Below are 18,501 nucleotides of genomic sequence, written 5' to 3'. Positions count from 1 at the left end.
TCTTTGTTTAATTCACTCACGTTGTGGGTGGCAGAGAGAGTGGGGCGATGTGACCGCAGAAGCATTCCAAGTGGGTGCTGGAGGCGGCGTCAGCTTGGGTGCCTGCCTGGGTTGCGGGACCCTGCCCTGGGGAATGGCGTGGGTCTCTGCCACTCTTCAGGGTAACTGGTGGAATGTGGAGGGGGAGCTTTTGGGACGGGCTTATATCTCTGTTCAACTCCTAACCCTTTGACTGGTGCCTGCAGATTGGAATACAGAAAAGTGACATGGGAAAGAAAATCTGAAGAGCACAAATATGAACTTGCTTAGTGTGGCATATTGTCTAAGTGGACTGGGAGATGATGAGGGAGAGGGGCTGTGGGGACAAGAAGAAGACAAAGAAAGGGCCAACCCCATCCTTTCCTTCCTTCCTTCCTCTCTCCCTCCTTCCTTCCCATCTTTCCTTCCTTCCTTCCTTCCATTCATTCTTCCTCTCTTCCTTCTTCCTTCTCTTCTAATGGGAACTTTCCACCACACCCCAGCCTCACATTTTCCCTCCTCTTTTGTGCTTTTTCTGCCTCCTTTATTCCTTTCCTCCTCTCACAGCTAGTCAGCAGAATAATAAATACTTACTGAAGGTAACAAAGAGGGGACAAAAAAAGTGAAGGGTGATATGTTAGTTTCCTAGGGCTGCCGTAACAGATTAGCACAAACTTGGTGGCTTAAAGCAACACAAATTTATTCTCACAGTTCTGGAGGACACTGATGTATTGGCAAGGCCACACTTCTCTCAAGGCTCCAGGGGAGACTCTGTCCTTGCCTCTTGCAGCATCTGATGGCTCCAGGCATTCCTTGGGCTATGGATGCTGAACTCCAGTCTCTGCCTCCGCCAGCTCATGGCCTTCTCCGCAGCTCTCTGTGCATCTGTCCTCTGCTAACAGTTGGAATAATTATGCAGAACCTACTTAGATTATATAGAATGAGCTCATTTTAAGATCCTTAATTATAATTGTAAAAATTCTTTTCCCAAGAAAGGTCATATTCATAGGTTCTGGGGGTAAGGATGTATCTTTGCGGAGGAGGGGAGCCTTATGGATGAGATTCTGATTTCCAGATCACATTCAGTTCTTCACTCACTCATTTGTAAGCTCAGTAGCTATTGGGATGAATGTTACTTAACCTCACACGACAACAGAACCTGGAAGAAGTAAGCACAGTCCTTTGGTACTGTACTTAGGAAGCTGATGATCCCACTGGAGATCCACGACACATTCTAAAACAAACACAGCAACAGAACCCCACAAAACACCACCCTACAGAAAAGGTAAAGAATAAAGTAATAATGTAAGTTTAATAATGTAATAATATGATAATGTAAGTGGTAATACATGCCTTAATCCTAGTGTCTAATGAGGCTGAAGTAGAAGGATATTAAGTTCATGACCAGCTTCAGCAACTTAGTTGGACTCTGCCTCAAATAAAAAATAAATAAAGAATGGGGATGTAGCTCAGTGGTAGAGTGCCCCTGGGTTCAATCCCCAGTACTGCAAAATAATAACAATAATAATAACAATAACAATATTAATGTAGTAAATGTGGTTAAAAGGAAACTAGCTGATGAAACAAGACTGGCCCATCTCATGATTAAATTAAACCAATAAAGTTGGAAAAATGGATAAAGGGTATGAACAGAGAGTTCATATAAAAAGTCACAGAAATTAAATGTTTCAAGAGATGCTATAGCTCGCTCATAATAAGAGAAATGCAAAGTAAAACTTCTCTGGGATTTGTATGTCTCAGAGCACAGACAGGTCTTACCTATTAGGTAGCTAAAAATCAAAACTCTCTTGATGAGGCTGTGGGGAAATAGCACTTTCATACATTGCTCATGGAGTGTATGGGTACAAACTTATGGAGACAATTTGACAGTATGTATACAGTTGTTCTATAGAAATTGTGAAATATATGTTCTTTGAGCCAACATGCTCACTTTTAGGATTTTATTTCATATTATTGTATAAAGCAGTAAGAAGCAGAATATTAAAAGTAACCAAAAATGCTGTAAAGGAGGCGGGGGTTAGGACTGTTAGTGGAGGAAGGGGCTCCATGGACTGGAAATCCTCACAAGGTCCTGTGACTCCAACTTTCCTTTATTGTCCTTGACTGTCACTCTTCTCAAACTGCCATCGTCTTCCAGACAGTGAGTGCTTCTCTGCAGTGCTGCTGTTTCTTGCCTCAGCTTCTCTAGCAGCATCAGCAAGTCATGGAAAGGTTAGGTAAGGGGCATACTGAAGCAAAAGTTCACTCTTACCCAGAGGTGGTGGATGTCCAGTTGACATAAACATGCAGGCCCAAATCCAACACAGCTAGGATAGCCATTCACTGCCCATGAGGGGCTACATGGACAGACATACAGTTACGAGGCTAGACTCAGGAACCTGCCTGCACTTGGCACCCAAGAGCCTGACAAACTCTGGGTACCCTAAAGAGGAAATGCAGGTACATGCATTCACCATGCACACACACACACACACACACACACACACACACACACTCTCTCTCTCTCTCTCTCTCTCTCTCTCTCTCTCTCTCTCTTTCTCTCTCTCTCACTCCTCACTCACTCACTTTCCCTAAAGTTCAACCAATTAGCAATGGAATTGATTTGCCAGGAAAAGCTTCATCATCAGCTGCAGTATTTCAATGTATTTGTGTTTCCAGACTCTAAGTCTCTCTTGGAGTGGTATCAGAGGAGAATGAGGAAAGTAAAGTTAGGAATTCTATAGACTCAACCTTTTAGCATCAATGAGCAATAAAGTCTTGGGGTGATCACTGAATTTGTTTGAGATTCCATTTTTTGGTCAACAAAATGAAAAGTTACATTTGGCAAATCAGTTAGCTTAACAAACTACTCTAAAACTTAGTGGCTTAAAACGCCACCAATTAAATCTGGGAACAATTCTGCAGTTCACCAATTTAGACAGGGTTCAGCTGGGTGGTTCTGGTCTCATCTAGGTACTCTCTAGCCAGATAGTGTCAGAGGGCCTCACGGGCAACTTATCCGTCTCTCCTCTGGCAGTGTTGTCTCAAGTTGGGGGTAGGATAATGAGAAAGTGGAAGCTGACAAATCCCCTTGAAACCTAGATTTGGCATTAGCTACAGAATTGCGTCACCCCAAAATCAGTATGTGGAAGCTCTAACCCCCTGATGTGATTGTATTTAGGGACAGGGACTGGTGAGAAGAAAATAAAGGTTAAATGAGATCATAAGTTTGGACTTCTAATCCAATAGGATTGATATCCTTTAAGAAGAAGAGACATCAGGGATCTCGGCACACGTACAGAGGGTGGGACACAATGAAAAGGCAGCCATCTGCAAGCCAGGAAGAGAGGCCTCAACAGAACTCAGCCCTGTGATGCTTTGATCTTGTACTTCCAGCCTCTAGAACTGTGAGAGAATACATTTTTTGTTATTTAATTCACCCAGTCAGTAGTGTTTTGTTATAGCAGCTAGAGCAGACTAATACACATGAACTATCAATTCTACCACATTCTTTTGGTCACAGCAATTTATGAGACTAAACCCACAGATTAGTGCTGAGAAACAGATGCCACATCTTGAAAGGGAGATCTTTAAGGTCATGGATCAAAGGGGTATGTATATAGGAATAATAATCTAACACTGCAGCTTTTTTATGGGTCACATAAAATCATGCATGTGAAAGTGCTTCTGGAACCATCAAGTCCTATGGAATGTTGACTATGATTGGCTTTCTGTCCTGCTTTGTGGCAGCACTGACTATGTCTTAGGTAGCAAGTAAAGTAGAATGGGAATGTAGATGCCTCTACATGGCACATTTCCCCCATGGAATTCCCATGAAGGCCTGTAAATCTTATGACTAACCAGAGAAGCAGTCATGGTTCAGATGGCAACACTGCATTTTCATAGCAAAAAGAGCTTGAAAATAAATATTTGAATGAGTGCCCCATTCAGTGAGTTCAAAAAACAGGAAGTTGGATGGTTGAATGAATAGAAGAAAGAAGGGATGCAAATCAGGCTGGGTTTGGAGGACGTGTCACCCATACTCAGCACTTCCCCAAAAGACCAAGGGAGCAGGTGGGCTGCTGATTCAGGGGAGGAGCCACCTGGGTGGGCAGATCTGTAGTTTCAGCAACAAACTTTTCATGGATCCTAAAAATGGATCAGTGTTCAGTGACCTTCCTCTACAACAGGTTGACAGAGGAGCACACCATGATCACCTTTGTTGACACAAAATTTACAAGGAGCAGCCTCACTCCCTCATTGACGATTGTCATAAAGAGAGGGAAGGCTGTGGGAGCAGATGGACTGGCCAGTCCCATCTGAGAACAAGGCAAATTGCACAGTGCAGCACATTTCAGGGAATCATCGAGAAGTCAAAGAGGTTGAGGGGTGGACACCAGTCTCCAAACTATTATTGTTCTTATTGTACTGCATTATAGGGCAAACTTAAGGTCCTATTGTTTTTCTGAATCTTTAATTTTGTTGTACCTAATAGGTGCATAGAATAATTATAAGAATAAACAAACTCAGTAAACATTTGGTGAGTAAATAAATGAATATATAAATGATACAGTTAGGGCTTAAACTTATGATGAATGTGAAACACTAACATCTTTGTCCTCTTCATTTTTCTCTCCCTGGGTCTTCTGCGTACTGTGTATTCAATGGATTGTTGCTGAATTGCACTAAAATTATAGAACTCAGAAATTAGATATTATATTACAAAAATAAAATAACTAAATGAGCTTACAACTAAAGGGTGCAACGGGTAAAATTCTATTCTTAATCCCTGAGAACCCCTAACTCTGTGCCTCTGTGGACCAAAAAGAAGTGGCTTCCTTCCTCTGAGTACTTTCTGGTGCTAATAGTGTTGGTTGTGGCAGGTCCAGAGACAGCCTACTTTTCTGGTTACAGCTAATTGGGAAAGGTGTGGATGCTAAGGTACTTCCTTTCAGACCTCTTTTTAAATTTTTATTTACTTATTTATGTATTTATTGATACCAGGGATTGAACTCAGGGGCACTAAATCACTGAACCACATCCCCAGCCCTTTTTATATTTTATTTAGAAATAGGGTCTTACTAAGTTGCTTAGGGCCTCACTTAATTGCCTAAATTGGTATTGAACTCATGATCCTCCTGCCTTAGCCTCCCCCTGTAGCTGGGATTATAGGCATGGGTCACTGGGCCTGGCTCCTTTCAGAACTCTTGGGCCTCTTGAGTCCTTATTGGGCTGTTCCTCCAACTTTGTGTCTGCCTGTGCTCCCTCTCTCTCAATCTCTGAACTTCCCCATGGAATCCCTGAGAGTTGGCCTCAGTGTAAAAAACACAGAATACATCCAAGGGTAAAGATGTGAGTGATTGCCTTCAATCAATCCCATAGCCCTCTGCAAACTCAGGCTGAGACAGCATTCCTGTAAAAGATGGTCTACCAAAGCCCAAGAGCTTCAAAACCCCACAGGGAACCATCAAGGAGCTTCCTGAACCCTGACTCACTAGCCACCCTGATTGACTCTGCAAACCTCTCCCACTGCCAAATCCGTACCCACTGGGCAGAGATGGACAGCTTGAGCAAACCTGTAGATTGGGAGGATGAGGCTGCTTCCTGGACTTCTGTCTCTAGGATCAGAAATGCCAGGAGAATGGTCATTCCCAGGGCTTTGGAGGTTTTATAACTGGCAAGGTAATATCCCACTAAGTACCCCAAGTCAGCCCCAGGCATTCCTGAAACTTACCACTCCATTCCCCCCCAAGCAGATGCCTCTTCATGTCTCTATTTCACCCTCCTGTAGGGGTGGATTCACTAACCAGTGTATTCACTTCAAACATTCATTAAACAATCCCAGACTCAGAATCCACTCTTGAGCATAAAGATGACAGTCCAGAATCCAACTCTCCTTTGTCATCACAGGGTCAGAATCTGTGGTCTATTTTCCTTCTTTATCTCCTAGACCCTCCTCTGTGTTACCTGTCCTTGAATTTTTGGAGCTAAGACATAACCACAGTTTTCTAAAGGCAGACTTCTTGGGATGCCTAGGAAGTAGGATCTCTAAATTCTGAATTTTTTTTTTTTTTCCTGCAATATTAGAAGTGACACCCTGAGCCTCAGGCTTGCAGGCAGGTACTCTGCCTGCGAGCTGTATCCACAGTCCTCAAATTATTTTCAGAGGAAACCCCTGAAATAATTCCTTTAGGCACCCTCAACTCATTATTCAGGAGTGAAAATAAAAGCAGCAGGTGTTACTGGGGCTTCTGCTAGCCTGTGTAGTATCTCAGGGACAGACAGGCTCTGCATGTGCACTTGGTTGGTGCAAACACTGAACTGCTGCTCTCTCCTCCACTGACTGACTAAGCCAAAGGAACTGGAGAAGTGATGTAACTCCACGCAAGTTCCATTTCCTTATGGTTGCTCAAGCGGCAGAAGTATCCTCAAAATCACTGAGAGTCTGCAAAGAAAAAGCATATGTGAAGAGTCCCTGACTCCCAGGCCCCTGAGAACCTGATCCCCAGGAGGGTTCCCGGGTAGCGGGTGGAATGTGTTCTAAAACCTGGAGGTGGAAGAGAGAACAGTGGTCAGTGAACTGAAAGGAGCTTGCTTTGGCTGCAGTGGAGAGTGTAGAGAATGGGAGAAATGGGCAGAGGCTGGCCTAGCAAAGAGCCCGTAAAGCTCGGTCAATGATTTCAGACTATCTCGAGGGCACCGTTTCCTAAGAGGGTATCAACCAGAAGGAGAAGTTATGAAATGATGTAGGCTAGCCTGAAGAAATACCAATGTCCTCCCCAGCTGTCTTCACTCAGGAATGTTTCCTAGGATATCTTCTCCACAGCGTTCAGATCATTCAGTGATTAAAGCTTTAGTCACCAGGTCTAAAGGATGGATTTCCAGCAACTTCTGCTGATAGGGCACCACAGAGACTTCTCCACCAATCAGTGAGTCATGGTTGTGCCTTTTCCAAAAAGACCTAGGGAGATGAAGGGATGGGGGGATCTGCCTTGAGTGCTATGTCTCAGCCCAAGGGACAGTGGCTTCTCATTGACATCTATTTCTATATTCTTTAGGGTTCCCTTTACTTCTTAGTGACCAAACCCTTGTTACTTCAAACCCTGTTATGGGTAATAGTTCTTTATATTAAATATTCCTGGTTCAGATTACTGTGTGGTTTCTTTCTCCTAATTGGACTCTCACTGATTCACAATTCTCAGAAATTTCTTCTACCTGTCAAACACAGGTGCCTCCCCAGAGAAAAGAAAAGAAGGTGGCCCTTCTGAGATCTATGTGCTAGTTGCTTGTACTAGTTGAAGGATCAATGGACCCCTGTAGATTAACCAGGAGTTCATGAAGGTACACAAAGAATGATCATTGTCTCTTAAATTTCCCTGAGCTTCATACCCAAAAGGACAGGGAGACATGTGTCCCTATCCACACATTGAATGTGGTTGTTGGTGGTGGGTGAACAGGTTTGAATGTGTCCAGTAAAGCCATCAGCAATGCCAGGAAGAATGGAGGTGTGTGAGAGTTAAGTGGTCTCTCAGTGAACTTTCTGTCACTGTGACAAAATACCTGAGATAATTGACTTTAAGGAGGAAAGGAAAGGTTTATTTTGCAAAGCTCATGGTTTCAGAGGTTTCAGTCCTTGATCGTTTAGCCCTGCTACTTTTAGAACTGTGGCAAAGCAGCATATCACAGTGGGGAGTTTGTGGCAGAAAAGGTTCCTCATCTCGGTGACTGGGAAACAAAGGGACAGAAATAGGAAGGGGTTGAGGTCCCGATAGCCCCTTAAGGACATGCTCCCTAGTGACCTTCCTTTCAGTAGGCCTCACTTTCTAAAAGTTCCATCACCTCCCAGAAGTACCACATGTTGAGGACCAAGCCTTCAACATACGGGCTTCTGGGAGGCATTGGAGCTCCAAACCACAGCTAATGCGAAGAAACTCCAAGTCCTGACGGCTGACTAAGGGCTTTCCAGGCAGGGATAGAATATGCTAAACAGAGGCAACAAAATAGACAGACGTCTTCAGACATGACAAGGCAAAACCACTCTGGGGGAAGTGTCAGTCATACTGAATGGCTGACATGGATGCTTGGCCTTACCCTGCAGGATTTTAGACAGAGGATGAACAAGAGTAAAGAAATGGATGTTTCCAGGTTCCTGTGCTTTAAAGGAATGCATTTCTGACCTCAGACGACATCAATGGGAATGGAAAAATTTAGTTTAAATAAGAATAGACAACCAGGTTTTGGATTGTCTGAGAACTAATTATAAGGACAAAATGAAAAAATAGATAAGCAAGTATACTTTGTTTTGTTTTTTGCAGGCCCGGTGATCCAACCAGGACTTTGCATGCTTACTAGCTCTCCCACTGGATTACAACCCCAGCCCTAAAGCACACTTTTTTTTAATACAAATACCCTATAATGAGAAGTCATTGCTATGGTTTGGTTCTGAACATGATTGATGAGCTCAATATTCCTATGTAGCAGGATTACCTCAACTGCCAGATCAAATGACAACATGGCGGTGGCAGCATCTGTATCATCGCTGTGTATTTCTTGGCCTTCCCTCCTGCCTCCCTGCTGAGCAATCAGTATGGGACAGCTGGAGCCTTCTGTTTTAAAGTAAACAATGAACACAGTAGGAGTTAACTTTTACAACCAGTTGCTTAAAACAGCAGCATACTAAAAGACAGTTCTAGTGCTGCAATATAAACTCCATCCCTTTATTTTATATTGTAAACAAACACCCAGGTCACTTAAGACTTCTTCAAGAGCAAATAGGAGAGGGGACTAGAAAGTGCAGGAGCTTTCTACTGCCATCCTCAGAGGGTGAGAATCAACAGTTGTGTTTATCAACGGACTGCTAGAAAGTAATGTATGATCCAGGGTGCTTTTATCTCAGAGGAAATTCCTTCTTAAAAAAAAAAAAAAAAGCACAGGAGACTTCATATTGATCTCCAACCCTCTATTCAACAAGCAGGTCAATCTACTCAGGGCTAGAAATCTTCAGCTTCTCCAACCTGAATCTTTTGTGGTTTGGGGCCAGAAATTTTTATCTCTTGGGTAAACAGTTGTGTCCCACACCCCAGAGATAAGACACTGCACTCTGGATCTTATTATTGCATGAGGTTATGCTAACAACTTCGACATGATGATTATGAGCCTATAGTTTCAGCTGCAGAACAATTCGGTCACATTCCTTGCTTTGCCTATCTGTAAGGATTGCTTATATTCTGCCATCAGTCTTATTTATCATGGTCTCCAGCTATTACCCTTCTATTCATTTTATTCAAATGTTCAACTGTCCTCTGCTAAGGTAGGGCCTGTGAGGTCTGCCGACATTCCATCTCTTCAGTGGTAATCTTTGTTCACCATGAAGGAAGCATCCCATGTTTCAAATCTGCAGGGTCATCTTTTCACAAAGAGGTTGGCAAAATGCTTGTGGTGCCTACAGCAGGCTGGGGAAGGCCCCTGGGCGTCCTGGCACTCCATCTTCCACTTCCTTGAACCTCAGAGAAAGGCATGTGCGATGGCTCAGGGGTAAGGTGAGATGGGGCCAGGGAGTACAGCGAACAGGCAAGGAGAACCATGCAGCATGACAGCCAGCTCATCGATGACAAATTTTGCCTTGGGTGCTATACTTGTCCTAGTCTAGGTTCAGACCAGGTTCTAGTCTAGGTTAGTCTAGGTTCAGACTCCTATTACTGGATGTCTCTTCTGTGAACATACCAGTGAATGATACTCTTATCTCACTTTTTACTTGCTGCAAGATAAACTTGAACTCACCCCAAGAAAAAATCCCCTAAATTTTTGTAGAGTTAAAGTAAAATCCGCCAGCAATAAAATAGGTTTTAAAAGTTTAGTTTTCTTTACTCTATCTGTCAAGCTAGTTTCTTTTGTGTGTGTGTGTGTGTGTGCTGGCTTCTGATATGGCCGATACTTCTCAGCTAGGGAAAACAATATACTTTCTCTTTTTTCATAAAAGGTCTTTGCGATTCCTGGCTATTAGTGTCCATTCACTTTTATTTGAAATCTTTTCTGTTCATTTGTTATCATTTATTTATTTTGAGTCAACAAAATGATGTTCTCTGTATCGCAAGAAAATAATTTTTTTTGACAAGTCTTAACCAGTGCTTATTAGGTTTATATTTCCCTTCTAAGGTCTGGCAGGCCTAGCATTGAATTCACATCATGTTTTCAAAGAAAAAAATCCAGATGTTAACGCTGAACCAGACCATTCTGTGTATGCAAAATTGAGTCTGCGCTCTTGAAATGCAAGTCCGAATGGGATGAACAACTTAAGCACAAACACAAAGGGACATTCAGGTGTCCTGTAACATGAGTCACTGCTCAGCCACCAACTTTACAAGCAGAGTCAATGAGGCAAAAAGTACCCTGTGTATATAATCATCATAGTTATAACAGTATTTGGCAAACAGACCACTGGATTTTTGTCTTTTTTTTTTTTTTTTTTTTTCCTACATCATTTGGAAGCATAGCATTGAAATCCCCTTAATGTTTTCCAAATTTGTGAGTAAAATTTCATTGTGTAAAGGGGTTTAAAGAAAACAAAATTCTTTAATGAATTCTGATTTTAATTCACCAACATTTTATGTTTACTTACTATAAATTATCTCAAGGTTTAAAAGTCTTAAAAATCTATGATCATTATGGGAATGTAATTAATTGATTGTAAAGCACATAAATCTCCAGCAAGACACTTAGTCAAATTATGTTATCTTATTATCCCACCAATTTCGCTTGGTTTCCTATTTCCCTGAGTTGGGATTAAATCAGTGTATTCTTCCCGCTGCATAATTTAGGACTGTTTTAAAACGATGTAATTACAAACCTCAATGGCAGACTGTGAATTGCATTCACTGTCATAACTGCCATTAGCATGGTTTTCTTTCAGAAGAGTGGGGTAAAGATGTCATGTTAATAAGTTCCACTACTCAATGTCTGCTATTGGATATCTGCAGCAACTGGAGACTTGAATGGGATCCAAAACTAGACACAGAAGCTGGGAAAATACCAATATTTTGTGGATTTAGAGGAATTTTGAAGAAAAAAAAATTAAACAATAAAATGGTATATTAAAGAGTTAGTATAAGTTTTTAAAATTAGACAATTGCAGATTTAATTTTATTCAAAGGTACTGTACTAATCTATTGGTCTTCCTGGAGAGAGAGAGAACATTCTGGATAGTTACCTACTCCTTTTCATTATTTTCAATGGAGTAAAATTAAAATACCTTATTAAGGTTTTCTTGATCCTAATATAACGTCTGCTGTCCTTGCTCCCAGTCCACAATTCCCCACTTGACCGCGAACTACTTCTGTCCACTCCAAGTTCTCATTCATCAGAGTCTAGGGACCATAGGCCCACTTAAAATTAATGTAAAGTCTTCCTCATCCAGAAATTCCACCCGGATGAGAATTTGGTCACATACTTTTGGGTCTAAATATATAACAAAAAAAGTCTTTCATGCCTAAAAACACACAGACACAAAACCACCACAAAACAAAACACTCCCACATGCTTTCTCTTTTAATATAAGGTATTTATAATCTCCAGGTAAACAATTTCCTCCAGAGTAAGTTCTTTGGTATGTGTAAACTCTCATATCAAATGGTTCACTCTATTATTCTGCTGGTATCCAATCTTGAGTCATTAATTTAAATTCCTTTTAGCTATCCTCATCAAATTTCTTTGTTAAATTCCCTTAAACAATCAACATGTTTAGCTATTTTATAAATTATTAATGAGACAGAAACAAAAACCAGCTTCCCTATACATACAAAGTGAGCAGCTTGTCATTGTCTAAAATGACATACATTTGATCAATGTAATTTCTGTGGTATGCATTTCTGGGTGTTTAAAAATGAACTGAATTGTAATCGAAAAAGATCTTAGTGCCCCTTAACAACCACAATAATAACTCTCTTGTAATTTGCTGAAAGCAAATCATATTCATTTACCCTTCTTCTTGAAGTTCATAATAAAAGCAAACCTGCAGATTTTTATTAAGAATATTTAGGTTGCTAGATCTAAAGCCCTTGAAACTAGATAAATTACAGACTTTAAAGAAATAAGCTTTAGAAGTGAAAGGGTAGGGGGAAAGTAGCCTTGCACAAACTGAGTTTAGTCCATTTGTTTAAATACTTTCAGACAATTGTTGGTAAGATTAAGAGTGAATGCTGAAAAGAATGTATTGTGACTTACTCTATGAAAATGCACTGAAGTAAAAGGAGAATTTAGGAATAAGGAATCAATAACTCCCTTCCTTGAATTTGGTTAGTAAATTGGAATATCTGGTTTACTGGTTCCAGTTCGGATGTTGCTAGTTTCTCGAAATGTTCTCTTCCCTGCAGTTTTCCTACAGTAGCTGCTATGTTGTGTGGCAAATGATTAACTCTGTCACCCGGACTTTGCATGCCTGCTTTTAAGTATGATGAATTTCAGTTTGGGAATGGAAAAAAAAATACAAAAGTCACCTTAAGGCTTACAGTGCAACAATTTTAATAGTCCACACTAAAACAGGTGGTAGGGTTTTGTAGTTCCATCTTTGAAGCAATACTGCCTCACTTTGAAATGCTTCTACTTAATGCTTCTTCTCTCCCCACCCCTTCACTTAAGATGCAAGTCTATGGAAGTATCCCTGAAGTACATTTCTCAGGCCTTAAAAACAGCACTGCAGTCTGCCCTTCACGAAAGTCTTCAAAATCTTCAGTAAGAGCAGCCTCATTTGAAGGCTGCAGAGTTCAAGTTCGGCTACTTTTTCTGAAAGAAGACCCCCTCCATCACTCTGACTCCCACAGATAACAAGAACAGGGCAAGGCCCCAGAACATCTCCCTGGAAAAAAATAATTACGCCAACTTCCTCAGAGGCATGTATCTTCTCTTACCACAAATAAATACTTAATGCATCTTTGAGTCATGAAATATTGAGAACTCAATTGACACTTCAATTTCCAGAAAAATAAAATCTTGGAGGCCTCTGGTGAATATTATGAATTTGGTGGGGTGAGTCACCAAGTAGAAGGGCGGGTCAGAATTCTCAGGTTTAGAACTGGGAACTGGGGTCATAGTGGGAAAGAGACAAGCCTTAGAGCGCTCACTCCGACTATTGCTTGTCCTCCTGGGCGTCATCAGGGAAGTCCGCCTCCTCTGGGGACCTGTCTCCCTCCGGAAGCAGCGTGGCGCGCACTTTCCTCTTCTCCTTAAAGCGGCCAGACCTCGAGATCTTCAAATTGCGGCGGCTATTGCCGGATTTCTCCCCGCACAATTTGTCTGGCCTGGGGGGTTCGCCAGCACCCGCGAGGACGTTGGGGTGTTGGTTCTCTCGGGAGCTGCTAGTCCAGTCTAGGCTGGGCGGGCTGGCCTCCCCGGGGGCCGGTTGAGCCAGAGGCTGCGCCCCGACGGGGGCTTCCTTGCTTTTCTTCTTGCTGTTGGTTAGCGATTTCCACCAGGGCCCAGAGCTACCCGTGCCGCCGCTGTCGGCCATGGCCCGCCGGCGGGGGACTGTGGCGTCCCGCCTGGGGAAGGGCTTCAACAGCAGTGGCCCTCTCTCCCGACGGTCTCTCCCCACCTCTTTCCCAGGCTTCTCCCACGCGGGCTGCGGGATGGGAGCCGAAGCAATTCCTATACTGGGGAAGAAAACAAAACTTGGTTTTTGGGTTGGTCTAAGTCACAATTGTCCCTAATCTCCTTTTCTCCCCTGTGCTCGGCATGGCACCCGGTGGAGTTCTGAGCTCCCCAAGCTCTGAGCCGCAAAGCCCACAGGAGGCACCGCCGCGCCCTCCTACGGTGCCGGCGGACTACTGACCTCCAGGGCACTACCACCAGATCTCCAGGCAGATCCTTGAGCTCCCCGGCCTCAACCTTTGCCTCACCTCCAGGGAGAGCGCAGTGGTCACCGTGCGAAGGGCACCCGGGCATGTCCCAGCCATCTGGATCAATCCGGCTCGAGAGGGAAAATGGCCTGTCCTGTCCACACTGACTGTAGATGGACGCCCATTAGCGATCCACCTTGGCTAATGACCTCTCTTGGGAGGAGCACCTGGAGAGGGAGGGCGCTCGGAACCGAGCAGTGGGCTATAGTTGAATAATGAGCTTTTATTCCACGATCAAATAGACCCAAATTTCCCTCAAAGGTTTTCCCCTATACACTCTTATTTCAGAATCTTTTTCGATGTGATAATACGGGGAACTTATATCCCAGTAAGAAAAAGGACAAGCTCATACTGCTTGTTTGTTTTGCTTCTTTAAAACTCAGCTTTTAACCACTTCTGCCTTGTGATTTTCAGAGTAGCATGTCTAGACTAACTTCCCTTGAAAACTCTCATCCTACTCTTCCTTTGATTCCCCAGTGACCAATCTGGCGTTTTCATAAAGGTCGCCACCGCCTACGGCTGAGATGAGGTCAAGAGGCAGACGTCCTTTCTCCCTCTTCCCTTAGTTCTGTGTCAATTACGCACCGAGTTGTCTGTCTGTACCATGCAACTCAACTATGGAGAATTTTAGTTACAAGTTAAAGGTTTCTGTTCTTTTCCTTGCGCAATTTCATCCTCCAAAGCAGAGAGGGCTCAACTACGAACTCCAACACGATTTTCTTTCTCTCCAAGCTTTTAATAGCCCCTCTGCGGAGCAAAAAAGCTGCTGATTAACACTTAGCTGCTAATATTGGAAGCGAGAATTCTCTGCCCACTTTCTGTACACTGTCTATCCAGCACTACTACCACGAATGCGTAGGATTCGCTTGAGCCGCGGCTCATTTCCAGGTTTCTGCTCCGCTCGCTCCCAGCCCACGCGCCCAGAGCTCCTGGGATTTGCCAGCGCGCAGGAGAAACTTCAGCTGTTTGTTTTTAGTCGTTCGCCTCCCGGAACTGCCCGGGAGAGGAAGTCCCAGAGCCTGTGGAAGGCGGCGCAGCGGCCTCGGATGCTCCCCAAAACCGTGGCCACCAACGCCTCCCCAGGATGCCCCCAGGGCACACTTGGGCTGGGACTTTGAAAACAATAAGAAAAAACGCCCCAAAGTTCTTTCGGTACAGAAGGCACCCACGCCCTCAAGCACAATTGGCAGTGGGATCTGCAAACATCCTACTCCCTACAACTTTGCAGATCAGAAAAGTACCCCCTCCCCCAAGTTATTTACTAATGGTGGTGGTGGGCGGTCCCGGCGCAGCTTTCGGTCCTCTACACTTTTTTCTTCAGAATTTCCAGAACTATCAACTTTGTGTGCACGAAAAAGCATTGTGTAAATTGGGCAAGGAAAAATTTGCAAATTACGCAAAGGTCTGAAGAGTGCAGTTCTTGAACGCGCTCAGCTCACAATTTCTCCTTCGGTTCCAGGAGGCGAAGGACTGGGTGGCGCGGGGCAGCACCCCAGGGTGATATCGAGCCTCCAGGTTCTGTCTGGGCGGAAGCAAAACCGCCCCGGTAGCTCACCTGCTTGGTTCCTGGACACCCGGCGCCGGCTCAACACTCACGACCGAGAGCACTAAGAAGGCACGCTCGTGGGTACCTGAAGTTGGGGCGCGGTGTCCCTTCGCAAGGTCTTGGAGGGATTCAGCAGCTGGAAATTTGTATCAAATAGAATCTCTGCAGCGAAGCTTAGCTGAGTGCTGCTGCTGCTGGTCTCCTCTGGCACCTCTAACTTCTGCGCGGTGCCGAGGCAGCCTCGGGCTCAGGTCGGGTCCGAGGGACTGTCAGATTCTTTGCCCCAGGTGAAAACCTAAGTAGCCTTTCCCGATTAGTAGCCTTACATTCTTGGGCGAGTCCCTCTTCCCGGATAGAACCGTTCGGGAAGCGCCCAGAGGTGGGACCCCAGCTGCTCGCTCTGGCGCATTAAGCCTTCCTACGCGTCGGTAGGAACACGAAAAGACATCTGCCCACCTGCTGGTTATTCGCCAAGTGATTGGAGAAACCAGAACCCAGCGGCAGCGGGAGGGTGGGGGGCGGTGGAACAGGAGGCGGTCACCGCTGCCACAGGTGCAGGTAGGCACTTCGCGTTCCCGCCCTTCAGGGGACGAGATTGGATCAGGACGCAGACGTGGCGCCACCCTTGTGGAGTCTGATTGGAGAAAAGCTGTGCTGCGCCGCTTGCTGGACCCACTCCTTCTTGGTAGTAAATGGTGGCGGCTTGAGAACCGGAGACCGAGACAGGAGGTGGGCTCCACTGAATACATGCAGCGGCACTCTCCCTTTGCCCCTACCCGGATTTCTACCCCGCCCCGGTCCACTGCTCTCTGGGTCCAGGAGTCCCAAGTTTTGTGACTCACAGGAGCTGATTCACACTTGGGCAAAATGTTGGGGAGTTTCAGGCGCCCTTAGTTAAAAAGCTGTAACATTAACCAGCTTGCTATTGCCATCCGGGTGCTGTTCCAAGCGCTTTCTGTAGATTAACTCATTTAAATCTCACACGAATTTAGGAGGTAAGTCCTATTATTATCCTCATTTGACAGGCAAGGAAACTCCAGCTCGAGAAGGTTAAAAGGTTTCTCGGAGGTGCCCGCTGATGCGTGGCAGAGCCGGCTTGGACCCACGAGGTGCTTTGGCTCCTGGTCACGTATCAGCTTTTTTGTTAGTTTATCAGGAGGTATTGACCTCGGACATATTTGCCAATGAAAGGCGGTGCAGCTTCTTCCTGCAAGAAGCTCTTCTATTTCGAAGAACTATTTTGATGTTCCTTGTGCGTCCATTCGTGTGAGCATAACTCCTAGGGACTGGGTATGGAGCAACTAACTGATGACTGAATATCTTTGTTCTGAGGACTTTCTGCAGTACCAAAGTAGTGAAAGATGCAATGCCTCACTCAAATAATTTGCAATCTAGGCATAGCAGAAAGACATTGTTATAGAAATAACCCTTGCATATGCTGAAGACATTTACATGGAGACATAAAGCTAAGGAGAAATGAACTGAGGTAGGGAAGAGTGAGCATGTGCAGAAGCCTTGAGGTATGGGGATTCTTGAGGGGCAGAGAGCAGGCAGGTATGATCTGAGTGCTGAGAGAGCTGGGAGATGAGGCTGGAAAGCTGAGTGTGACCAGATCATTCAGATCAATACCCGCTAAGGAGCTGGTGACATTATGAGATTTGCATGAACACATCTCAGTAGGTGGTTGTGTGTTAAGGGCAGATGAAGCAGGTAGAGGTGGAGCTAGAGGGAGATCAGTTAGGAACTGTTGGAATAGTTCACATGGGATATACTGATAGCTGCAGGACAGTGGTGGCAGTAGGGGGTGAATAGAATTAGATGGATGCAAAGAGCTATTGGATATACAATAAATAGAACACTATTTCATTTGATTCATACAAAAGAGGAGACTGAGTTTAACTAGAGACTTAAAAGAGAGATTTTTCACAAATTTCCTTGCAAGGTAGTGGTGATGAGATCCAGTTTTGGCCATGGAGCTATAAGAAAGACTTAAGGAAATGCTTCTTCTCAAACACAGGCAGAAAGAAAAACATCTTTTGCTACATGCTCGGTTCTTGCATTTAATCACTGTGTAAAGATGTGAGTCTGGGGCATTGCAGCAGCCATATTGCAACAATGAGGCCAAAGGCAACATGTCTAAGAATGATGGCATGGGAGTATGAAAAGTATCTTGGTCCTACATGATACCAGAAAGCCCCTGAAAGAACCCTAGAACCACCTACTCCTGATTCCTTCTTCAGTGAGATAGTACTTATCTTTTTGATTTAACCACAAATCTAACACAATTTTCAGTTAGTAGCAGCCAAACACATTCCCACTTGATACAGACTAGTATAGTTACAAGAAAACATGCTATTGTTCAAAAAAAGAGGAAAAGTAATGTCACATTTTTGGAGACCATTCTGAAATTTTCTTCACAATAGATGGAAGATTTAGTGAACTATTTAGTGGAGGACAAGTTTATAGAGGAAGAGAAAGTATCTGTGAAACAGGGCACTGTCATTGGAAAGGTGTGTAGGTTAGGGAAGGAAGAGGTAAAAGAAAGGGTGCAGAGCATGGGAGAAGGAGCCTGGAGCAAGTCCAAAAGGTGAGCATCAGACTGTCCAGGCATCATAGCAATTTGGTTTTTGTTTGTTTGGTTTTGGCACCAGGGATTGAACCTAGAGGCGCTTAACCACTGGGCCACAACCCTAGCCCTTTTTATATTTTATTTAGAGACAGGATCTTTCTGAGTTGCTCAGGGCCTTGCTAAATTGCTGAGGCTGACTTTGAACTTGTGATCCTCCTGCTTCAGCCTCCTGAGCTGCTGGGATTATAGGCATGCACCATTGTGTCCGATTTGGACCTATTTGAATCCATAAAATTTTTCATAACCTCCCTATGCCAAAATATATACACACATGCATTCAAGGTGTGTGCACGCACACACACGATCATGGAGTTAAAAATACAGTTATCATTCTCTAGCTGCAGATCCAGGAATCACACTGGCCATTTCTAGAAAGAGCGCTTGGTCTGTTCGTACAGTTTTGTGTTGTTCAGTCAGAC

General features: G+C 44.0%; 1 protein-coding gene across 5 annotated transcripts; it reads right to left on the bottom strand.

The window, feature by feature from the left end:
* Nucleotides 1-12,510: 12,510 nt before the first annotated feature.
* Nucleotides 12,511-15,979, bottom strand: Prr15 (proline rich 15). 5 transcript variants are annotated; one of them, XM_047561629.1, is made up of 3 exons: nt 14,493-14,984; nt 13,908-14,109; nt 12,511-13,656 (listed from the first exon to the last, which is right to left on the bottom strand). In XM_047561629.1, the coding sequence occupies exons 2-3, from the start codon at nt 13,951-13,953 to the stop codon at nt 13,139-13,141; spliced, it is 564 nt and encodes a 187-aa protein (XP_047417585.1). In that variant the 5' UTR covers nt 13,954-14,109; nt 14,493-14,984; the 3' UTR covers nt 12,511-13,138. The 5 variants fall into 5 exon arrangements, with proteins under 5 accessions (XP_047417585.1, XP_047417586.1, XP_047417589.1 ...); XM_047561630.1 differs by lacking the exons at nt 13,908-14,109; nt 14,493-14,984 and adding an exon at nt 15,463-15,979 and having other exon boundaries at nt 12,511-13,661; XM_047561633.1 differs by lacking the exons at nt 13,908-14,109; nt 14,493-14,984 and adding an exon at nt 15,463-15,979.
* Between the last annotated feature and the right edge of the window lie 2,522 nt (nt 15,980-18,501).

The sequence above is a fragment of the Sciurus carolinensis genome, chromosome 8 (assembly GCF_902686445.1).
Source record: "Sciurus carolinensis chromosome 8, mSciCar1.2, whole genome shotgun sequence".
NCBI classification, from domain to species: domain Eukaryota; kingdom Metazoa; phylum Chordata; class Mammalia; order Rodentia; family Sciuridae; genus Sciurus; species Sciurus carolinensis.
Note: the sequence above shows the minus strand (reverse complement) of the source record. Positions and strands in the feature narration are given on the sequence as shown.

Coding starts and splice junctions, on each gene's coding strand:
- Prr15 (XM_047561628.1), bottom strand. CDS start 13,953: ATGCCCGGGTGCCCTTCGCACGGTGACCACTGCGCTCTCCCTGGAG. Junction 13,657..13,907: donor CCACTGCGCTCTCCCTGGAG/GTGAGGCAAAGG, acceptor TCCCCAGTATAG/GAATTGCTTCGGCTCCCATC.